The sequence below is a fragment of the Odocoileus virginianus genome, chromosome 25 (genome assembly GCF_023699985.2).
Source record: "Odocoileus virginianus isolate 20LAN1187 ecotype Illinois chromosome 25, Ovbor_1.2, whole genome shotgun sequence".
NCBI classification, from domain to species: domain Eukaryota; kingdom Metazoa; phylum Chordata; class Mammalia; order Artiodactyla; family Cervidae; genus Odocoileus; species Odocoileus virginianus.
In genome coordinates, this window is record NC_069698.1 from 51,878,905 (window position 1) to 51,903,712 (window position 24,808).

The window sequence follows — 24,808 nt, forward strand, 5'->3', positions numbered from 1 at the left end:
AAAGTCTTTTTCTCTCCCAAATGTGTGGTTGCGTGTAGGTGTTCACACAAATGACGACCCAGGGTGGCAGGCAATATCAGGTTGCTGTCTTGGTCCCGGTACCATCCATCTTTCTCATCCTTCTGGAGGGTGGTGTCCTTATTGATCCAGTCGAGATCAGGGTGGGAGTATTCGGGAATTGGTGGCAAGGCCCCCATACCGGGAGGGGGAAGTTCCACGGTTAATATGGGGGCGACGTAGTCTTGGCTGGCTGCCCTCCGAGCGGCCGCATCAGCCGCCCGATTACCTCTTGCCTTTGGGTCTTCCCCTTTTGATGCCCGGGAACATGCACTATAGCTACTGCTCGGGGCAATTGGACAGCTTCTAGGAGCCTGCGAATCTCAGGCAAATTCTTGACTTCCTTTCCCTCAGCTGTCCGAAATCCCCTTTCTTGGTATATGGGGCCCTGGATGTGGACAGTGCTGAAAGCGTACCGACTGTCCGTGAAAATGGTGACTCTTTTCCCTTTTGCTCTCTCTAGAGCTTGTATTAGGGCAAGCAATTCGGCCTTCTGTGCAGAAGTATTTGGGGGGAGTGTTTCAGCCCATATCGTCTGCCCAGACTCATCAACTATGGCGGCCCCCGATTTTCTTTGCCCGTCCTTGACATAGCTGCTCCCATCGGTGAACCATACTAGCTCACTGCTGCTTAGTGGCACATCAGTTAAGTCTTTTCGTGCCGCCAGGGCCTCAGCCAGTATCTCACTGCAATTATGGAGAGGGCGGTCTTTTTCTGGGTTAGGTAGGAGCGTGGCTGGATTCAGGAAGCAAGGGGTCTGAAAACGCACCCGTGGGGTGTCGAGCAGCAGGGCCTGGTAATGTGTCAAGCGGGCGTTGGAGATCCACTTACCCGGCGGCTGCTTCAAAACCCCTTCGATGGCGTGAGGGGTGAAAACCGAGAGTTGTTGCCCATACGTCAATTTATCGGCGTCACGGACGAGGAGGGCAGTGGCCGCAATGATGCGAAGGCAAGGGGGCCACCCAGCGGCCACCGGGTCCAATCGCTTTGACAGGTAAGCTACTGGCCGTTTCCATGGTCCCCATTGCTGCGTTAAGACCCCCTTTCCAATTCCTTGCTTCTCATCTATAAACAATTGGAATGGTTTGTTTGGGTTAGGCAGGGCAAGAGCTGGGGCTTCCAGTAGGGCCCGTCTGAGAGTTTGGAAGGCCTGTTTCATGGGCTCAGTCCAGGTCCAGTTTGGAGTCTCTTTGCTTCCTTCATATAAAGGCCGAGCCTTCTCTGCAAACCCCATAATCCAGTCTGCAATATCCAACAGTCCCCAGAAACTCCCTCACCTGGCGGGGGGTCTTGGGCTCTGGTATCTGTAGTATTGTTTCCTTCATGGCCTGGGTTAGCCATCGTTACCCCTGCCTGATCTTATACCCCAAATAGGTGACCTCTTGCCGGGCTATTTGTGCCTTCTTTGCGCTAGCGCGATACCCCAAGGTGCCTAGGGTTTGTAAGAGGTCCCCGGTGGCACGGCTGCATGCCTCCTCCGTGGTTCCAGCCAACATAAGGTCATCTACATATTGTAGCAGAATGACCTCTGGGTGGCGAGTCTGATATTCATAGAGGTCCTCACTCAGAGCCTCATTAAACAGGGTAGGGGAGTTCTTGAATCCCTGTGAGAGGCGGGTCCAAGTTAATTGTACTACCGGTTGGCCCTCCCCCTCGGTCCACTCAAAGGCAAATATCTCCTGGCTCTGGGCCGCCAGGGGTAGGCTGAAGAAGGCATCTTTCAAGTCCAGCACAGTGTACCAAGTGTACTCAGGCAGCAGACTGCTCAGGAGGGTATATGGGTTAGGGACAGTGGGGTGGATGTCACTCACCCGCTTGTTGACTTCTCGCAGGTCCTGGACAGGTCTGTAATCTGTCCCCCCTGGCTTCTTCACCGGCAGTAAGGGGGTGTTCCAAGGGGATTGGCACTGCCTGAGAATTCCGGCATCCATGAGCCGTCGAATGTGGGGAGTGATCCCCCGCCGAGCCTCCTGGCTCATAGGGTACTGTTTCACCCTCACAGGAACTGCCTCGGCCTTTAGCTCGATGACGACCGGATGCCTCTGTTTGGCCAGTCCCATTCCTGCCGTTTCTGCCCAGGCCAATGGGTATTTATGGACCCACGGTTGTACTTCTGGTGCTATGACCTCTGAGGGCTTAGGCACAAAAAGTCTGTATTCATCCCTTAAGGCTAGGGATAAGACATGTATCGGCTGTCCAAGCCCATCTGTGACTGACATTCCCCCAGGGTCAAAATGGATCTGAGCATTAACTTTAGTCAACAAGTCTCTTCCAAGTAGAGGGGCTGGGCATTCTGGTATCACCAAAAACGAATGGGACACCTGATGGGTCCCCAGATTTACTTTTCGTTCTGTGGTCCAACAATATCTTTTTGTCCCTGTGGCTCCTTGCACTATGCTGGTTTTCTTAGACATTGGTCCCAGCCTTTTATTTAAAACGGAGTGTTGGGCGCCAGTATCTACCATGAAGCCAACGGGTTTCCCCTCCACATTTATGGTTACCCAGGACTCGGGGAGGGGTGCCGAGCCTTGACTCCCCTAGTCACTGTCTTCTCCCATGTATAAGGCCCGATTTTCGGGGGGGACTTTCTCCCTCTGGGCCATTCCTCTCCTCGAGTCTCTCTTAGGGTACTCGTTTTTCCAGTGCCCCAGTTCCTTGCAGTAAGCACACTGATCTTTCTTTAGGGTCTGTCTTTCTAGCTTCTCTTTCTTTCCCCCTTGTCGGCCCCGAAGCTCCCTCGCTCCTGATCCGGTTCTTATCCCCGCAAAAAGAATCTTGGCTAGCTCCTTCTGGTTTTTCTGGTTCTCCCTCGTCTTATACTCCCTATCTTTTTTCCTGATCTTTTCTGCTAGTTCTCTCTCCTCTCGTCTAATCCGTTCTTCCCTTTCCTCTGCAGTCTCTCTGTTATTGAACACTTTCTCAGCTGCTTTCAATAAGTCCTGTATTGTCTGCTCTCCTAGCCCCTCTATTTTCTGCAATTTCTTTCTGATGTCTGGAGCTGCCTGGTTTACAAATGCTAGTATCACGGCGGCGCGCGATTCGTCAGCCTGGGGGTCCATGGGTGTGTATTGTCTAAAAGCTTCCATTAGCCTCTCTAAGAAGGCTGCCGGACTTTCAGTGGGCTCTTGCCTCACCAGATTTACCTTTGCCAAATTGGTTGGCTTCCTTGCTGCAGCCCTCAGGCCAGCCATCAGAGTCTGGCGGTACACTCGGAGACGCTCCCTACCTTCCACTCGCTCGAAATCCCAGTTAGGTCGCAGCAAGGGAAACCCCTCGTCCACGAGATGAGGCTGAGCAGTAGGTCTCCCGTCGACCCCGGGGACTCGTTTTCGCGCCTCTGCCAGGATTCGCTCCCGTTCCTCCGTGGTGAAGAGTACCTGTAACAACAAACAGTGTCCACTGGTCAACTGCCGCGGGATCAGGGGACAAAAGACCCCTTTCTCCGCAGAGCCGGTCGCCCTCCAGCGTTTTCGCTGGCCTTGGTCTCACACCGGCAGGAACGTTCCCTGCACCAGTTACCTCCCTGCTCTCCTAGCAGGCCCCGGTTTTACACTGGATTTCCCTGTACCAGTTACCTCCCTGCTCTCCTAGCAGTCCCCGGTTTTACACTGGATTTCCCTGACCTGACTGGGTACCGGTACCGTTCGGATTCTTCCTTCTGTCTCGGGAGGTTTCTCTCCTCGCCAAGGGATCCCGGACGAGCCCCCAAATGTTATGCCCGATGTCCGAATCCCCGAGCGGGAAGAGAGAAAGCTACCAAGAGACAATGCAAAACGCAAGAAGGAAGTTTATTGCTAGCTCGAGCTAGGGCCCCCGCTGTGTCCAGCGCAGTGGCGCACAGGCTGAGAGCCTTAAATTTTTTTAAATTGAGAAATAATTGACATACATTATATAGCTTCAGGTGTACAACATCATGATATGATATTTGTGTATGTTTTGAAGTGATCACCCCAATAAGTGTAGTTAACATAAACCATCACACAGAGTTACAACATTTTTTTCTTTCTTGTGGTGAGAACTTTTAAGATCTACTCTCTTAACAGCTTTCAAATATTTGATACAGTATCATTAACCATAATTGCCATGCTGTTCATTACATTCCCATGTCTTATTTAATACATGGAAGTTTGTACCTTTCGACCTCCTTCACCCATTTCACCTCCCTCCCTCCCCATCTCTGGCAACTACCAATTTGTTCTCTGTATCTATGAAGTTTTTCTTTTTTAGATCCCATGTAGAAATGAGATCTCATGGTGTTTGTCTTCTTGTTTCTTCAAATGCCCTCAAGGTCTTCTTTGTCTCTAATGGCAAGATTTCAATCTTTTTTACAGATTAATAATATTCAATTGTGTGTATATATATATAGTAGTGGTGGTTTAGTCATTCAATTGTGTCTGACTCTTGTGACCCCATGGATTGTATGTAGCCCACCAGGCTCCTCTGTCCATGGGATTTTCCAGGCAAGAATGCTGGAGTGGCCTGCCATTTCCTTCTCTAAATATACATACCTAAAGATACATATATACACACCTGAAGACATGTATCTGGAGAAGGGAACGTATCTGGAGTCCATGGGGTCTCAAAGAGTTGGACACAACTGAGTACAAATATACATATCACATTACCTTATCCATTCATCTGCCAATGGACACTTGGTTGTCTCCATATCTTGGTTATGAACATGGGGGTGCATATATCTTTTTGTAGTTAGTGTTCCTGCACTGATCACATTCAAAGATGGGCAGTTCTGGGGAACATTTGTTACCTGCACTGCACTACTGATTTTTAACTGCTTCTCTTTCGCGAAGGTGGTCTGACAGCCGGGAGGAGGAAGGCCGTTTCCTTAATAGCTGACCCTGAGCTACTGAGGAGTTTGCCAGGATTGTCTTAAATCCCCACCTCCTTTCTCCACCCCTCATGGACTTCAACCTCTGTTCATCTGTTCTCCCTTCCAGGGACCTATAGTCCTGGATCCTCAGCTTTCAAGGATTAGCTACCTAATCTGATCAATGGGTTACGTTCATGTGTGCTGATGTTTTTCTGGAGCAAAGCCCCACTTCTAGGTTACTCAGTTCAGTTGTGTCCGACTCTTTGCGACCCCATGGACTGCAGCATACTAGGCTTCCCTGTCCATCACCAACTCCCAGAGCTTGCTCTAACGCATGTCCATTGAGTCAATGATACTATCCCACCATCACATCTTCTGTCATCCCCTTCTCCTCCTTTTCCTCCTTCTAGGTTACTCAGAAGTTGTTAATAATGCTTTTTTTTTGGCCCTCTCAAAAAATAAAGCTGTCATCTGAGTGGACAGTGGGGTGACCAGCCATCCTACCACGCCTGAGACTTAGTGAGGGGGCTGATGAGGGATTTCCAACTTTAAAATCATCACAGTCCCAAACAAACCAGATCACCCAGCCCTTGTTCTTTTGGGTGGGAGGTGAAAGGAACCCCAGGACAGATGGCCTGGGGAGAGAACTGGGGGTGATGAGGCTGGGCTTGCTGATAACCCTTTCCGGGGGTGAGACTGGTTCCCCTGAATGTCAATGAACTCCTCATGATAAGGAGCTTCCTAAAACTTCTGAGTACAGTGATCACTGGCTCCTCAATGTGAATTTTCCTGGAATGGCTTCCGTAGCCTGGCTGCGTGTGGTGGGTGCTGTCGGTGGCGGGTGGGGAGAACCTGTCTCAGGCACTGTTGTTAATCATTGCTTCCATGGAGTCTGGCATGGTTTTCTCTGAAAGGAATGGAACCAATAGGAAATAATCAAGGAGCAGTTTGGTGCAACCCCAGGCAGAGCCGAGGACTGTATGGTCAGCGGACTTCAGAAAACGCAAAAGGAAATGCTGACCAGAGAGTCACAGAAAAGGGTCCAGAGCTTGGAAGGACTTACTGACCTGACTTGAGTGGGAGTGAGGTGGTAGCGGGGTGGACAGGAAGGTCAGCGTGGGGCAGCATCTAAGGGGAGTGATTGGTCCCACTGGCCGGCATCTATTAGACAACGGAGAGGAGGAGGGAGGAGGGGAGGACGGTGAAGCAGGAAAGGAGGGGAGGCATAACAGATTATCGAGTGTTTCCTCATGTCCGCACCATCCTGTGTCTTCTGTATAACATCGCATTCATTCTCACCCGGCACGCAGGGGCAGGCTCAATTAACCTTCTGTTGTAAACGAGCAAAGAGCTGCCCTGGGAGGTCAGGTACTTTGCCCATGTCACACATTACTGAGAGCAGCATAACTGGAATCTGCGCTTGGGGAACATTCCAGCAGAATGAGCTCAGACAGTGGCATTTTATCTAGGTTCGTCTTGTCCAGGATACAGGAAAGATCAGAGGGGCTAGAAATCCCAGGAAGGAGAGACCCAGCTGGAGACTGCTGCAGGAATGCGAAAAGGATTTCAAAGGAGAAAGCTGTGCTGGGGTCCGAGTGATGTTCAGGAAAAGGGTGGTGGTGGGGAGTCTGGTTTCTATCTTGAGGGCTTGGAGAGGAGTTGGGATCATTAACTGGATCCAGTTTACAAGAACGTGAGTGATCTTTATTCACCTAATTGTGTTTGGGTCTTTGGGGAGGTTGTTTATTAGTCCCTCTGAGCCTTGGTTTCTTCATCTGTGAAATGGGAGTAGAAATAGGACATCTTACAGGAGTTTGAGAGGATCTGTTGTTGTTCAGTTGCTCAGTCGTGTCTGACTCTTTGTGACCCCACAGACTGTGGCATGCCAGGCTTCCCTGTCCTTCACCATCTCTTGGAGTTTGATCAAACTCATGTCCATTGAGTCAGTGATGCCATCCCAGCATCTCATCTTCTGGCACCCTCTTCTCTTCTTGCCCTCAATCTTTCCCAGTGTCAAGATCTTTTCTAGTGAGTTGGCCCATAGTATCAGGTGGCCAAAGTGTTGGAGCTTCAGCTTCACAATCAGTCCGTCCAATGAATAGATTTCCTTTAGCATTGACTGATTTGATCTTGCAGTCCAAGGGACTCTCAAGAGTCTTCTGCAGCACCACAGTTTGAAAGCATCAGTTTTTCGGTGCTCAGCCTTCTTTATGGTCCAACACGTACATTCGTACATGACTACTGGAAAAACCATAGCTTTGACTAGATGGACCTTTATCTGCAGTGACATCTCTGCTTTTTAATACACTTGTCTAGGTTTGTCATAGCTTTTCTTCCAAGGAGCAAGCATCTTCTAATTTCATGGCTGCAGTCACCATCCACAGTGATTTTAGAGCCCAAGAAAATAAAATCTGTCACTGTTTCCATTGAGAGGATTGAAGTCCATGTCTATAAATAGTTTGGAAGGACTTGAAGTCAGAATAGGGCTTTAAGAAGTGTTACTTTTTAGAGATCACCTTCAAAATTGCTTATTTGGGGGGACATTTGCATCTGCCTGCAATGCAGGAGACCTGGGTTTGGTCTCTGGGTCGGGAAGATCCCCTGGAGAAGGAAATGGCAACCCACTCCAGTACTCTTGCCTGGAAAATCCCATGGACAGAGGAGCCTGGCGGGCTATAGTCTCTGGGGTCACAAAGATTTGGACATGATTGAGCGACTTTACTTACTTACTTATTGCTTCCAAAACATTCTAGTTTGACAAGGAAGAGATGGGCTTCCTTGTTTCTCCTCTGCTTGGTTAAAATCGCCCTTCTCCATGTGGATCTGCAGTTCCAGCATGTTGAACACCAAGTCCTGATGGGAGAGGGATTGCCTTCTTCCCTCATTACATGAAACTCACCCTCCCTCAGATGAAAGTGTTAGTTGCTCAGTGGTGTGCTACTCTTTACGACCCCAGGGACTGTAGCCAGCTAGGCTCCTCTGTCCTTGCAATTCTCCGGGCAAGAATACTGGAGTGGGTTGCCATTTCCTTCTCCAAGGGATCGTCCTGGCCCAGGGATTGAACCCAGGTCTCCTGCGTGGCAGGCAGATTCTCTACCCTCTGAGCCTCCAGGGAAGCCCAGATGATGGTGGACAAATGACAGAGGCCTGCGGTGTCATTTCTTGAAAAGGAAGCAGTTTCCCTGGCTCATCAGCCCTGCCATCGGTCAGGTGCCTCCAGTTCTCCAGATGCCCTTTCCTCTGGACTTTTCCCCAAGAAGCTGGGGTAACTCCCAGATACGAATGCCAGGGCAGGGCTCTACCGTTTTGCCTCCTGGCTGAGGATCTGTTTGCTTTTGCAATTAAGAAAATGACTTCAGTTGTTAATTTTCACTTGAAATAGATATAGGAGGCATTAGGTTTTGGGGGCACACACACACAAAATCAGTACTTCTTTAAGGCCTATAGGGTTTGGCATAAAAATCACACTAATTGAGCCTTGTTAAAAAGTACCCTAAATTCCCTAATTGTTCTGGGCTGTGCAGATTTAGAAGAAGAATGATGATTCTAATGACATTAATAGCCGCCTTTATTGGGTGCCCAGGAGACTCCTGTGTGTATCACCCAGAGATCCTCCAAGGCATAGGGATTCTCATCCCTGGCTTTTAAATGGAGAAAATGAGGCTTGGGGAGAACAAATGGTTTGCCCGAGGCCACTCGATTAGTAAGGAGTGGGCCCCAAGTTCACACTGGCCCTCCCTGGCCCCACACCCATTCTCCTGGACTGCGTTGCCTCTGAGAGATCTCATGTTGCTCAAAATGGAAACTTCAAGGTGTCTGGCAAACAAGAAGAATTGTATATACATTTTTTCAAACGTATAGATTATCAAAACCAGGAAGTTTCAGACTGATTTAAATTTTGCATTTTAAGTCAAACCTCAAGTTCAAGAGGCTTTGAGAAGACTTTGCTGCCCATGACCTGAGCGCTTCGTGTTCTGATCCCCTCTCACTTCCCTCCCCTCTCCTTTTCCTTCTTTCTCCCCCACGCCTCCCTCCTCTCTCTCTCCTCACCTCCCTCCCCCCTCACCTTTTCTTCTGTTCCACTCCTGTTGGATGCCACTCTCCTTGGGTGATCTCTTAGTCCTGAGACACTGTGAGCTTCTTTTCCTTTTTTTAATTTGTATTTCCAGTACATTAAATTTACTCATACAAACATTCTAAAAATGTACAATTTTTCCTTTTTTAACGAAGTATAATAAAACATAACCCCTCCAAAACAGAATACTTGACATCTGCAATTCAAAATCAAACAAGAGGAATTTACATACAAATGTACATACAAATGATTACAAAACCCTATCTTTTAAAAATATAAAGTTACATGCAATTTTGTAGAATTTGTCATAAAAGAATGGCTCAAAAATGGGAGAATTTTCCTCCATTCCTAAGAAGAAAATGTGTCCCTTAGGAAGCTTTGAAGATTTGTGAGTACACAAGGTCTTCCATTTCAGCACCTTGTCTTTATGAGCTTTTAAAAAAAAGTGAAGAGTTCATGGACGCTGGCCTTGAGAACGAGGTGGAAGGCGGGCCTGGGAGGCACTTTGTGAAGTGGACCAGGCTGCAGGTGCCTGGAGCCAGGGAAATCAGGCCTCTAGTGTTTCACACATGGAGTGTTTACCGTGGGCCTGGAACTTCGCCATGTCCTGCGGGACCCTTGGCTGAAGGAAGACGGGTCCCTGGCTCCAGACGCTGGCTGTGTGGATGGTTAGGGAGATCCTGGCCCTTCCACCTGCCTCCATGGGAGCAAGGAAAGACCTAGGAGGAGCGTCTCCCAGCTGTTGCTCCTAGTGGCAGGTGGACATGGTGGGTTCAGGCTGGGATCTAGGGGTGCATGTGCAGACACTGCACCCACGTTTCTCTTTACCAGTGTCCCGAACTCATGGTAGTCACCCTCACGCCCTCCTGGGGTTGAGTTTATAGCTCCCACCTTCCAGGAGAGGTGCTCAGCCACCCCTGGTGTCAGTCATAAGACGGTGTGTGCGTGGGAACAATGGACACGGGAGGGCTGCTGTCCAGCTCCGAGGCGGGATCTCTGCCATTGGCCGTGCAAAGTGGGTTTGATTTCTGGGCCCCAAAATACCTGAGGCCATCGGGCTTCCTGCAGAGAACCCCGGAGGAGGTCGTGGGAGTGTGCAGGCGGGTCTTGGGGCGGAGAGTCGGCTCCCATCCGGCTGGCTGCAGCTGCTCCTCTCTGGCTGTGTTGTCTCCAGCCTTCTGTGGGGCCAGCTGCCAACAGAGGAGAGTCCTGACCAGCCCTTTGACCACATTGTTCTTGGGGGAGCACTGTTCTTCGTGGCTGCCCGTGGCCTCCCACATCAAACTGTCTTCTGACCCTCACCTCCTCGGATCAGCAACTCTTTAATTCAGCCTGGTGGGCTATAGTCCATGGGGTTGCAAAGAGTTGGGCACGACTGAGCAACTAAACAGCAAGTCCTCCCTGGGATGTTGGCAACACGGTCCATCATCACTCACTGATTTTCTCTGGATACCTAGGATGGAGTTGGCCACATTAGCTGTTTGACCCCCGGATCCCTCCGGTGTTGCTACAGGGACAGGAATGCTTTCCTGCACGTGAGATGAAAATTCTGTTCTTGCCTGGAGACCTCCATGGACAGAGCAACCGGGTGGGCTTTACTGTCCATGGGATCACAGAGAATCAGACATGATCGAGCAAGTAACGCTTTTCACTCTCATCTTCTTGGTTGAAAACCAGTTGTCAGAAGGGAGATGGAGTACTTCCAGTTTATTGCCTCTTCCTTTATCTTCCCTCCACCCTTGAACTGTTTTTTTTTAATAGTTAATTTGTTTTGGCTGCACTAGGTCTTCGTTGCTGTGGGCAGGCTTTCTCTGGATGCAACGAGTAGGGGCTGCTGTTTGTTGGAGAGCACAGTCCCAGGTGCACGGGCTTCAGCAGTTGCTGCACACGAGCTGAGTTGCTCTGAAGCATGTGGGATCTTCCTGGACCAGGGATCGAACCCCTGTTCCCTGCATTGGCAGGTGGATCCTCATCCATTGTCCCACCAGGGAAGTCCCCCCCAGTTGTTTTTTCATGACCTTTACATGGAGTAAGGAAAAATGCTTCCTTTCCAGAAAGTGTTTACCCTTTAGGCCCTTATGGAATTTTCTAGAAAGAGGGTAGAGACCCTGAAGGTGGGGATTCAGGTGGTGGGTGCATGACCTGTTCTGGTGGGAGGGTCATCATCCGTTTGTCAGATGGGGTGGGCAGCACTCCCTCACAGGCCGTGGGAGCAGGAGTGACTTCAGTGGCAGGTGGGGGTGGCTGGTGCTCATGTGTCCATCCAGCCCACCCTTGGAAAGGTCTTTGGCCGGAAGCAAAAAGCACTGAAAGGAAATTTAATAGAATGCTCCTCTGCAAATTCTAAATGGAGTTAAGTGTGTAAAGAGTAGGTGGGAGTAGGTTCTGGTCTGAAGACCTGCTGACCTTTGTAGCGACATTTGAACCTTTACACCTAGGGCTGTGTGGTGGGAGGTGGGCCCAGGCCAGGTCTCAGCAGAATTACCAACATCCTCCAGTGTCGCAGACAGGCGCCGGGGCAGACAAGATTTCTCAGAACATGTCGGAGGCACCACCAATGCTTTTCTTTTGAGAGTGACCATCGTTGTAGGCACTCAGAAACGTTGCGTTTCGAAGGGTGGACCTACAAATCTGGGTTATCCAAGTGCTTGGGTCTTCACTGGAAACAAAAAGACACTCTGATCTCTCAAACTGCCTAATTTGATTTTATCAGAAATTTATATATACAAAAATTTCCCCATAGGCTGAGAACTCTGCTGAGAAACCTTAGCCCAGAGTGTAATTAGCCCGAGAGAATGATCAGCATCGGGAAATAAAACTGCATACGATAAAGCGTCCTAATTATGGCAGTGGTGTCAGTTATTCACCCGTAATGCCTGTGTGTTTATCCCATCATCTCGTCTGGTAATGACCGTGACCAGGGCGATACTCCCTCGGTGTTGCCCAGTAATGGGCGGTGGAAATGGCGTATCTTTGCCTTAATTTTTGCTGGCACATCCTGGCATTGAAGCACATTAAAGTAATAAAATCAGGAAGCAAGGTGTCCTAGTCACTCCCGCCATGTTCCCGTAACCCCCTCATTTACAACAAACTGAGACAGAGCAATTTAAGGTGAGGCAACACTGGATATGCAAATCCTCTTTTATGAGCAGTCGTGGCGGCTGGCTGATTCTTCTAAAATGCCTGACAGGCTTCAGACCAGCACCCAAGCTGGGTCAAACAATTCTGTTTGAGGATCACGTGGGTGGGAAATGTACAAAGGCGACTTTCATCACTACCTTCTGGACTGTGGGCGTTGTGCCTTGCGGACCATCATTCCACCTTCCAGGTTCTGTGTTAATTCCCAGTTCCAGTTCTGGGAAGGAACCTGTTAAGAAGGTGAAGTTTTTACCTGGCTGGATGACACAGGCCATTTTTAGGTTTTAAAAGATGAGTTGCCCCTCCCTCCCTTTTTGTTTCTCCTTAAGAAGGAGCTACCAGGGTTCAGGAAAAGCTGAGAACAATTTCACGGGAAAACACTGGCTTGAGTCTGAAACCATGAAAGGGACAGAGCAGCTAGGCAGAGAGACCCGTGCAGGGTAGCTGTCCTCCAGATGCCGTAGAAAGCAGCGGGTCCCAGGCACAGAGCTCTTGGGCAAAGCCAAGACGCCCTGGCTCCTCGGGGATCTTGCCCCATCCAGCATAGTTATAAGAGGATTCCAGAGGTTAGAGACACAAGAGAGAAGGAGAAACAAAATGGCCTGACTCTGCAGAACTTACCTCAGGCTTGACTGAGCTTAGTGTAACCACTGTAAAAATAAGAGGTTTAGAAGCTGTGGAACAAGTTAGGACTGGCCAAAATACGTGCCTTTGTGTCCTTGAACTTTCATCTCCTTCGCCCCCTTTTCTGGCGTGACTCTGCCCAAACCTGCAGTGGTCAAGAAAGCACAATGATTTAGGAGGGATCCCCAGCAACAAGCTGCTCAAAGTTTTATGTGACTGAGCTCTGTGCTGATGCTTGCTCCAGGACAGAGCTGAGAGGAGACTGGGCAGCCTTCAAAAGGGCTGTGAGGCTATGGGTCCCCCCCGGCAGGGTGTGGCCTTAGGCAGCCACAGGGCCATCTGCAGGGGTCCTAACTGTCACATCCCTAATCTGTCACAGACACCAGGCTGTCCGACTCTTTGCTCCTCTAAGGATTGCAGCATGCCAGGTTTCCCTGTCCTTCACTATCTCCTAGAGTTTGCTCAAACTCATGTCCAATGAGTCAGTGATGCCATACAACCATCTCATCCTCTGTCGTCCCCTTCTCCTCCTGCCTTCAATTTTTCCCAGCATCAGGGTCTTCTCCAGTGAGTCGGCTCTTTGCATCAGGTGGCCAAAGCATTGGAGCTTCAGCTTCAGCATCAGTCCTTCCAGTGATTATTCAGGGTTGATTTCCTTTAGGATGGACTGGCGTGATCTCCTTGCAGTCCAAGTCCAAGGGACTCTCAAACATCTTCTCTAGCATGACAGTTCAAAAGCATCAATTCTTCAGTGCTCAGCCTTCTTTTTGGTCCAACTCTCACATCCATACATGACTATTGGAAATACCAGGTGGACCTGCCCATAAATGCTAGAAGGGGGAAGGGAGAGCTGGAGGAGTTGGAGGGGGTGAAGCCAGTGCCCTGAGCTTAGGGGACTCTGAAGTCACTTATCTGAGTCTATTGGTGCCTCTTCATGTATATTAAGTTCACCCATTATCTTTACACTTATGTAACTGGATTTATCAGCTAGAAGTTCTTGCAAGAACCTTCTCATCAACAGATCATCCATTGGGGTGTGATTCAAACCATTCTGTCTTATGCATTAACCGTAACACTGGGCCAGTCTTATCTCTTGTCCAGGGTGGGGCTGAGGCCCTGGACTGCCAGCATTATGTTACCTTGGCAAACTTAAAAATTCAGATCTCTGGACCCCATTCAATACCCACTGAATCTGACTCTATTTTTTTAAATGAATACTTTTGCTTCATTTTTTTAATTGGAGTAAAACATGCAGTAAAGGAAACAAAGCTTAATTAAGACTGTCAAGGTGAGTATACCCACCATGTTTCCATCACCCAACTCAAGCTGTGGAGTATTTCCACCACCCCAAAGGCTCCTCCCACCCTTTCCAGAAAATACCCAGCTGCCAAAGGCAGCTCTTCTGACTCCCATCACCCAGTTTTCCTGTGTTTGGACTTCACCTGCATTGGCCTCTCCTAAAGGACCCTCGAGTCTGATTTCTTTCCCTCCACGTTACGTGTGTGAGATTTACCCACATTGTGGTTTGTAGTGATAGCTGTTTTTTTTCTACTGTGGATGAGTGTGGGGTGTAGTGTGGGGTAGTATAAAAGTATGCATGCTAAGTTGCTTCAGTCGTGTCTGACCCTTTGTGACTCTGTGGACTGTAGCCCACAAGGCTCTTTTGTCCATGGGATTCTCCAGACAAGGAGACTGGAGTGGGTTGCCGTGCCCTCCTCAGGGGATCTTCCCAACCCAGGGATCAAAGCCACATCTCTCACATCTCCTGCATTGGCAGGCAGGTTCTTTACCACTAGTGCCATCTGGGAAGCCCGTATATGAGTATGTGAGTGAAGTCGTTCAGTCATGTCTGACTGTTTGCGACCCCATGGACTATAGCCCACCAGGCTCCTCCATCTATGGAATTTTCTAGGCAAGAGTACTGGAGTGGGTTGCCGTATGAATATACTACCATTTATTTATTCATTCTACTCTTGGTGGTGTCTGAGTTGTTTCCACGTTTTGGCTATGACACTAAAGCTGCTAAGAATATTCATTTAAGTGCTTTTTGTGCCCCTGTTGGGAGTGGAATTGCTATGTCATAGCATAAATGCATGTTTATTTTGGATAAATAATTGCCAAACAGTTTTCCAGAGTGGTTGCACCAATTTGCGCTCTCACCAACAGTGGATGGGGAGTCTGCTGCTCCACATTCTTGTCCACACTTGATATTGTCTAAGCTTTTCATTTTAGCCATTTTGGTATGTGTGTCATTGAATCTATTGTGGTTGTAACTTGCGTTGCCCTGTTGGCTAACGATGTTAAGAACCTTTTCACATGCTTGCTGGCCATCTGGGCTTCATCTTTGTGAAGAGGCTGATCGAGTGTTTTTTAAAACTGAGTTTGGGGTCTCTTATCAACTCTTCATTTGTAGGAACAGCTTGTTATGAACAACCTCTCCAGGTGACTTAAGACGTTCATGCCAGAGAACCACCTCTGAAGAATTTCTTAAGATGTTCAATTTTCTTGAGGCATCTTTTTTCCTTTCTTCAATTCTCAAACCAGCAGTTGACTTTCTCCCTTTCTGTTATTCAGGTTATAGATTCAGTGCTTTCCTCTCAATTCCCTTTGGACTGGAGGTGGCATAAATGGACTTCCCGGCTTAAATATGGCTATTTCTGTCATCGGAGCCAGGCTGAGTCTCCTGGTCTTTCCGGCAGCATTTTGTTAGCGCTATAACCCTGTTGGGTGGAGAAAGATGGGAAGAGGAAGAAGAGTTTGGGAACTGCCCCAGGAGGACAAAGGCTACGGCTCCCCTCTCTTCTCTAACATCTGCCTTTCTTTTCTCCTGGAAGCCCACAGAAGGGAGGTCGTCTGCTCGGTGCTCTGTGCCTGCGTCCGGGTACATGTGTGTGGATGTGACCCGCTCAGGTTATCAGGGAGACGTTGTTTCCACCGTTTTCCTACCCTTCATATCAACTGAACAATCTGCCGTCTAAGTACAAATGCTCCCCAATGGAGGAGGGGACCTAAACATTTTACAGTGTCCCTGGGTCCTAGAACTCATTGGAGCCAGCCCTCATTCCTGAGATGGAAACAGTAGAGAATGCTGGGGATCATGTCCCAGTGGGAGAGCCTGCTGATCTTTTTTTACAAATGGTCACCCTGGCAAGAGAGGTGTGTCTCTTCTAAAGAGGATCAAGAGATGGAGGGAGGGGAAGAGTATGTCTTTTTTTTTGCCTTTATAATAAAGGGCATTCCCTCTGGCTGCTCTTTTCCCTCTGAAAACCTCTATTTAGAGGCCCCGAGTGGCAGGAAGTGGTGAGGAGGTGGAAGGAAGGCAGAAAGCTCAGCCAGTGTGTGTGTCCTCCCCGCCAACACCTCCCAATTGGAGGCTGGGGGAAGGGACCTCAGAAGGCTACTTATAGTATCATCACTGTTAACAAACATTCACCATGATTTTGTGTGCGTGCAGAGTCTGGCATTTGTAATTGTGAGACTGGTTCTAATGAAGATCTCCTCTTCCATTTGCAGGCAGGCTGTGATGGTGAGAGTATTGGAAATTGCCCATTTTCTCAGCGTCTCTTTATGATTCTCTGGCTAAAGGGCGTTATATTTAATGTGACAACAGTGGACTTGAAAAGGTAAGACCAGGTTTCTGCAGTATTGAAATAACTATTCTCAATTCCCTATACACACAGGCACACAGAGAGACACCCAGGCAGACACATACAGACACACAGACATACAGACACAGGCGCATACACAGACCCAAATACAGACACAGACACACATGTACACACACTCAGACAGAGACACACAGAGACAGACACACACAGAGGCACCCAGAGACACAGACATACAGGTACGTGCACACCCACACAGAGATGGAGACACACACACAGACATACAGACACAGGCACATACACAGACCCAAATACAGACACAGACACACACATACACACACTCAGACAGAGACACACAGAGACAGACACACAGAGGCACCCAGAGACATAGACACACAGGTGCGTGCACACTCACACAGAGATGGAGACACACACACAGACACAGGCACATACACAGACCCAAATACAGACACAAACACACAGATACACACATACACAGCACTCAGAGACACACAGAGACAGACACACACAAAGGCACACAGAGACACAGACACACAGGCATGCATGCACACACAGATGGAGACACAGACACACAGACATGCAGACACAGGCGCATACACAGACACAAACACACACAGACAGAGACACACAGAGACAGAAACACACAGGTACGCATGCACACTCCTAGGACCCATGGGCCCTGTCCCAGGCATGTCCACCCTGGGTCAGGACCCTGGATTGGAGCGATGTACGTGGGCCACAAAGTCATTACAGGATGGGGTCAGAGGTAACCCGAAAGGAGTAGGAGGAGGGGAACCGGGGGACCTGCCCACCCCATGATTGGTCAGCTGTGACCCTCTCTGGAGCCTGCCTGAGCCCCCCTCCTGGCTAATAACACTAGGGAGGGTTAACGTTCAGCCCCGTCTCCAGATAGAGGAGAGGAAAGTGTGGCCACACCTCCCTTGCCAGTAGGACAGTTTGTAAACTTCCAGTTGCCTTTGAAGTTCTCAAGGGTCGTTTCTCTTCCACTGGTGTGTGTATGTGTGTGGGGGGGCATGGTTAAGCCTTGGCAATGATCCCAACCTTGGCACTGCCCTTCCCCCCTGCCCAGGAAACCCGTGGACCTGCAGAACTTGGCTCCCGGCACCAACCCACCTTTCATGACTTTTGATGGTGAAGTCAAGACAGACGTGAATAAGATCGAGGAGTTCTTAGAGGAGAAACTGGCTCCCCCAAGGTGGGCCTCATCAAAACCTGTGTTGGCAACTTGGTTGTCACTTTTCCCTGTTCACAGACAGTTCAAAGCTGTTGGTGCTGTGTGTTGGTTTTCTGCGGCTGTGGCGCTTACCTCCTGAGCTGTACCTGTGGGGTGCCGCAGGAAACACAGCGAGATTAGAAACCCTGAGTCTAGGTGGCTGGGATTTCTCTTTTCTGCCATTTGGCAATTAGGGTTCGATGGCAGGGAGTGGGCCGATGTCACGTGGGTAGCCCGTTTTGATGGCCCATTGGGAATGTGTGTTAAATGCAACATCGCAGCAGGCTGGGCCTGCAAGGGAGCCTTCTAGTTCATCATCTTTATTTCAGTAGGGAGAGAACCGAGACCAGCAAGGCCAGGGGGCCCTCCGTCCTAGGATGAGAACAGTCCATCCAGTGCTTTAGTCCTGGCTGGGGTCGCTCCCAACTTTGTAGATGGAAATATTAGGAAAACATTTAAGGAGCAGTTTTCATTTTTATATCTGCACAGAGAAAGGCATTTCTTCCCCTCCTGCTTTGTACTCTAACTCAAACATTGCTGATCTGTGATAGTCTCACTTTGAACTTTTCAAGGTACCCTAAGCTGGGAACCCAACACCCTGAATCTAACTCTGCCGGAAATGATGTGTTTGCCAAGTTCTCAGCATTTATAAAAAACACCAAGAAGGATGCAAATGAGAGTGAGTCCCTCCCATCTTCCTGTTTTCTGTTTTCTCCATGGACCTCTATTCCACCTCTGGTGTGGCTTCTTATAAGATCCGGGGAATTCTGACTCACTGCACAGCGGGGAGGGACCTGGGTATAGAAATAAGGGAGAAATACCTCCCACCCTGAGCCTGCACATGGGTTTCAGGGACTGAGTGCTTTTCTAGAGATTGTCCAGAAAAGGACATTTTTAGGAGAAAATCATCATCATCAGTGATTCCTTGCTGTCCCATGTAATTCAGGGTGAATGAACCTTCTATTGGTGCTTCTTTCATTATATGATTTCCATAAAGATTTTTTTTTAATTTTTTAAAAAAGGTTTTGGTCACATGGTGTGGTATGTAGGATCTTAGTTCCTTGACTCTGCATTGGAAATGCAGAGTCTTCTTTAGTTTTTTTATTTTTAGTTGGAATGTAATTGCTTTACCATACTGTGTTGGTTTCTGCCGTACGTCAACATGAATCAGCCACAGGTATGCACCTGGCCCCTCCCTCAGAGCCTCCTACCTCCCACCCCATCCCACCTGGAAAGCACAGTTCTGTTCAGTCGCTCAGTCCTGTCTGACTCTTTGCAATCCCATGGACCGAAGCATGCCAGGCCTCCCTGTCCATCATCAACTCCCGGAGTTTACCCAAACTCATGTCCATTGAGTCGGTGATGCCCACCATGAAAGTTTCTCCATATAGATTTTTCAATAAATGAATGAGTTCTAGAAGCAGCAGTGTTGTGTAGAGAGAGCAGAATTATTTTCCAGGGAGAAGTGAATCTTTTATTTAGATCTCATAAACCCACCTGTCTCCTTCCTGACTCTCTAACACTCACTGGCCGTGTCTCATGATATCTAGAGAGAGGAGGGCAGGAGGAGAAGGGGATGACAGAGGATGAGATGATTGGATGGCATCATTAACCCAATGGGACATGAGTTTGAGCAAGCTCTGGGAGTTGGTGAAGGACAGGGAAGCCTGGTGTGCTGCAGTCCACGGGGTCGCAAAGAGTTAGACACGACTGAGTGACTGAACAACAACAAAGAAGAGGAGACATGGACTTCCATGGCTCATCTTAGTTGTTTTCTGCCTTCCTATTTTAGTTTATGAAAGGAACCTGTTAAAGGCCCTGAAGAAGCTGGATAGTTATCTGAACAGCCCCCTGCCTGATGAGATAGATGCCTACAGCCCCGAGGAAGCTGCTATTTCTGGAAGGAAGTTCCTGGATGGCAATGAGCTCACGCTGGCTGACTGCAACCTCTTACCCAAGCTCCACATTATTAAGGTTTGTCCTTCCTCGTACCTCGGGTGCTGAATACATGAGTGGGGCTTTGTTTCATTTTGCTTTGATTTGTGTTTTTGGTTTTTTTTGCCAAGGCAATCTAAAACACGGGCTCTTAAATTTAAAAGTCTAGCTTGTTTCTGTTCGCAGCAGCCAAGCTGCAAATTTGAGATCTGTGGATGCTATTCTCAGGTTTTCCTCGGAGGGTCTCATGAATCATCTGAGAGCTTGGCTTTCATCCCTCCATCCTCACAGCTTCTTTTTTTCCAGTCTTAACCCCCACAGCCTAAAGACAAGCTCTGTGAAAGCAACTTGAGGGAATACATTGTTTATAACTGGTGTTTCACACTCCAGGCTTAGAGATGGTATGTGGAATCTGCGAGGATTAAAATGTGAACTCGGGAAATTCCCTGGTGGTGGTCCAGTGGTTGGGACTCAGCTCTTTCACTGGGGTGGCCTGGGTTCAATACCTGGGTGAGGAACTAAGAACCTGCAAGCTGAGCAGTGTAGTCCAAAAACAAAAACATCAACCAAAAATCTGAGCCAACCTTGAAAATAAAATGTGAACTCGGTCAATTGTTGGTGATGGGAAGAGTAAGCCTAACCCTGGGATAAGGGAGGAAGTTGGCTGTTAACACAGACCCCTTACAGCTGGTGAGCAGCTGACAGCTCCTTGGCTGGACCACATGCGGCAGCCTGTTTTCCTGGGTGATCGAACATGAAATAAGAGTTGCTGGTCATGTATAATTAGGGTTTAAAGATTCCCTAGACCAGTGGTTCTCCAACATTAGTAGGCATAAGAATTGTGCCTACTAATTTAGAAATGTGCCTGCTCAGGGGGTCCAGTTGTGTCAGACTCTTTGTGACCCCGTGGACTATAGCCCCCCAGACTCCTTTGTCCACGGGATTTTCCCAGCAAGTTTACTGGAGTGGGTTACCATGCCCTCCTCCAGGGGATCTTCCTACCCGGGGATTGAACCCACATCTCCTGCATTGCAGGCGGATTCTTTACCACTGAGCCACCAGGGAAGCCCTTTTAGAAATGTAAACCCGTCAGTTCAGCCCCTGACTTACTAAAATCAGAATTTCTGGGGGTGACTCTGAAATTCAGAAGCAGATGACCCCACCCTTGGTCTCCTTAGTTATGGCTGCTCTCCAAAGTGCCCCATTCTGGCTGTTACTCACAGCTGTTAGTTGTTGTATCATTATCACTGTTGCTATGCCCTTGTTCTGGGGCATCCTTATTATTCAGATCATACCAAGTCCAGAACTAGGTCCTTGGTATAAAGATAGGGAGATGGGAGAGAAGACATAGGGAAATACAAGTCAGTGACCTTGTATTCTAATAATGCATTTATTTGGCATTTTAGTTCAGTTTAGTTGCTCAGTCGTGTCTGACTCTTTGCGACCCCATGGACTGCAGGTTCATGGGGTCGCAAAGAGTCAGACACGACTGAGCAACAGTGGGGTTGCAAAGAGTCTGACATGACTGAGCGACTGAACTGAACTGAACTGGACTGCAACATGCCAGGCTTCCCTGTCCATCACCAACTCCTGGAGTTTACTCAAACTTATGTCCATCAAATCAGTGATGCCATCCAACCATCTCATTCTCTGTTGTCCCCTTCTCCTCCAGCCTTCAATTTTTCTCAGCATCAGGGTCTTTTCCAAGGAATTGGCTCTTCGAATCAGGTGGTCAAAGTATTGGAGTTTCAGCTTCAGCATCAATCCTTCAATGAATATTCAGGACTGATCTCCTTTAGGATGGACTGGTTGGATCTCCTTGCAGTCCATGGGACTCTCAAGAGTCTTCTTCAACACCACAGTTCAAAAGCATCAATTCCCACAGTCTGTGGCATGGCTGTCCTGTGGGTGACTGGCCACCCCATTACTCCAGTCATTCTTTGCCTTTCTCTTCCTTCCCGACTCCATTCCCAGCCTTGTCCTATTCATCTTCTTTCTTCTCTCTTCCCTGATGTGTTCAAGGGGCACCAACCGGAAAGCTCAGCCTTGAGGATGCTGCTGATCCTCCAAGTGAATTTTCTTTTTAATAATTCTGCCAGTGTTCTGACATGTACAGTTTCATGATGGCAACTCTCAATCCTTCAAACCCGCCACATTGGTGATTATCTAAACTGGACATTTGAGAGCCATTTTCCAACAGGTTATTTATGTTGTTGTGTCTGGTTTAGTCCCTTTATTAAACATATTCTCATCATTGCTCTGACTAATGTAACATCACAGAAGCACATGGAGTTTAGGGAAGGCAAGAAAAAGACACACACATGCATACATACACAGACCAGTTGCCACTTGTTTAGCTCCTATAAAAAAAGACTGTTTAAAATCTCAGTAGAGGGGATAAACTTCAGAGTAAAATAAAGTAGTCCATGGCTCCAATAGAAGACCTAACTGCAAAATCTTCAAAGCCACTTAGCACTCAAAATACCCAGCAGCTTAATAATCTTCCAGAATGGAGCAGTTCTGAAAGGCAATGAGAATCAGTCTACAGGAATTTATGGTAAGACAATGAGAGAATAGAGGACTTTATAATCTATTCCCATCCTGAAACCAGCGAAAACATTCTGAAAATCTAAAGCATTATCTCCACCTTTATTTCTTTTTGGCTGCATTGGGTAGCACCTGGGACCTTGGTTCCCCATCCAAGGATTGAATCTGTACCCCCTGAATTGGAAGCTCAGAGTCTTAGCCACTGGACCACCAGGGAAGTCCCTCTCCACCTTTTGTAGAATTAGAAAAGGATGGACCACCAACTCAAAGACTTAGACACTAGCTTCTCTAGATCTTCAGCAAGGTTCGGATGTCTGTAGAAGTAAATAATACAGCCTTGAAGTGCCCAACTCAAGCTTCTTTGTTTGAGGACAGAGCACTGAGTGGGGCACAAGAGGCAGGGACCAGCCCTACGGAGATGAGATCTCTGTGGAGATAGAACTGAAGGTGAAACTGTTCAGAGGTGTGACCTGTGTGTTCTGCCACTGTCCCCTGACCCAAAGCAACAGGGAGGGGAGCAGAGAAGGAAAGAGGCATTCTGCTTTGTGACTGCTGAGCAGAGAAAAGAAATAAGTTTGGGATCACTCAGAAGAGAGACTGTAGGTGACCTCAGCATCACTTTTAGCCACGGCAACCTCCTCCTAATCTGTGAGCTTCAGAGTGGAGGAGGCACTAACCTTGACTTTGACCTTGACCCTCATGTGTCCCTGGAGCAGAGTATAGAGCAGTATTTGAAGAGCAGGTGAAAAATGTTAGTGTGTTAGCCGCTCAGTTGTGTGTGATTCTGCGACCCATGGACTCTAGCCCACTGGGCTCCTCCGTCCATGGAATACTCCAGGCAAGAATACTGGAGTGGGCTGTCATTTCCTTCTCCAGGAGATCTTCCTGACCAGGAGTTGAACCTGGGTCTTCTGCATTGCAGGCTGTTTCTTTAGCATTTGAGCTACCGGGGAAGCCCCTTGATGAGCAGGTGTTTGAGGATAAATATCCAAATTGGTCTGCCTGTTGCCTGGCCTTCCTCCCATTGCTCTCCACCTTGCTTTTAAGCAAATAGTAGGTCCAACGGGTCTGCCCATTAAAGGATGGTTAGTAACCAAAGGGAATCCAACTGGGACCTCTATGTGGATAGGAAAGGGGGAAGGGTTAAAAAGAACAAAAGAGAAAAAGGCAGATGAGAAACAACTCTCTGGTTAAGATTGGTCCAGTAACCAAAGAACTTTTCGGACAGATACTTCTCTACAGCCTCAAAGAAATTAAAGAGAACATGAACGCTTCCCTGATGGCTTAGTGGGTAAAAAACCCACCTGCAATGCAGAAGACACAGGAGATGTGGGTTTGATTCTTGAGTTGGGAAGATGCCCTGGAGTAGGAAATAACAACCCATTCTAGTATTCTTGGGTGAAAAATCCCATAGACAGAGAAGCCTGGTGGGCTACAGTCCATGGGGTCCCAAAAGAGTTGGACATGACTGAGCTACTCAGCATAGCACATGAACCTTTGGAGAAAGCTCTCAAAGACAAGTCCCAAAGTGTCAAAAAATATAATCTCGCAAAGAGGATGGAAATGAAACTGGTAGAACTGAAAAAAACCTTAAAGACAAAACAATTTCAGAAATTGTTTAGAAGTTGTATTAGGAGTAGCAAGAGGTATACGATGACATTGCAGAAATCCATCAAAGATTTGGAAGACAGCCGGAGGAAATGATCTCAAACAGAATGGAGAAGCAAGAGGTAAAGGTGTACCTAATCAGGAAAAAGAACAGGAAAGAAAAAAAGAGGAAAAAGGAGACTCAAAGGTAAAGTGTTTTGAATTAAAGGATGACCTGAACATTTACTTTAAATAGCAATCCATGATTAGAAAAATATTGTCCTGAACAGTCAACATACTGTGATATAGCTGGTAAATTATATTTGAACTTTGATGATAAAAAAACCCTTTGAGTGCCCAGATGATAATGATAATAGTAATAATAATAAAAGGTAAGTCCACCCACACAACGAAGAAATTCAGAATAGCCTCATATATCTCTAAAGTGAGGTGAAAGTGTTAGTAGCTCAGTCATGTTTGACTCTTTGCACCCCCCTGTCAGGCTACTCTGGAATTCTCCAGGCAAGAATACTGGAGTGGCGCTGACATAAATCAAAGCAAGATGACCCACCTCCTAGAGTAACAGAAATAAAAAGAAAAGTAAACAAGTGGGATCTTATCAAACTTAAAAGCTTTTGCACAGCAAAGGAAGCTATAAGAAGGTGAAAAGACAACCCTCAGAATGGGAGAAACTGACAGCAAATGAAACAACTGACAAAGGATTAATTTCCAAAATGTGCAAGCAGCTCATACAACTCAATACCAGAGAAACAAACAAGCCAGTCAAAAAGTGGGAAAAAGACCTAAACAGACATTTCTCTAAAGAAGACATACAGATAGCTAACAAACACATGAAAATATGCTCAATATTGCTCATTACCAGAGAAATGCAAATCAAAACTACAATGAGCTATCACATCACACAGGTCAGAATGGCCATCATCAAAAAGTCTACAAACAGTAAATGCTGGAGAGGATGTGGTGAAAAGGGAACACTCTTGTACTGTTGGTGGGAATATAAACTGCTATAGCCACTATGGAAGACGGTATGGAGATTCCTTAAAAAACTAGGAATAAAAGCACCATATGACCCAGTAATCCCACTCCTATACATACACCCTGAGGGAACCAAAATTGAAGAAGACACATGTATCCCT

General features: G+C 47.8%; 1 protein-coding gene across 2 annotated transcripts in view; it reads left to right on the forward strand.

Annotated features, from left to right (window-relative positions):
- The window catches only part of LOC110128169 (chloride intracellular channel protein 6), a 115,132-nt gene that overhangs the window by 85,445 nt on the left and 4,879 nt on the right, over positions 1–24,808 (forward strand). For both annotated transcript variants that reach the window (XM_070455193.1, XM_020878811.2), the window contains exons 2-5: positions 16,236–16,345; positions 17,439–17,564; positions 18,155–18,261; positions 19,375–19,556. In XM_070455193.1, coding sequence (XP_070311294.1) covers positions 16,290–16,345; positions 17,439–17,564; positions 18,155–18,261; positions 19,375–19,556 — 471 coding nt within the window. In that variant the 5' untranslated portion in view covers positions 16,236–16,289. The remainder of the gene's footprint in view (positions 1–16,235; positions 16,346–17,438; positions 17,565–18,154; positions 18,262–19,374; positions 19,557–24,808) is intronic.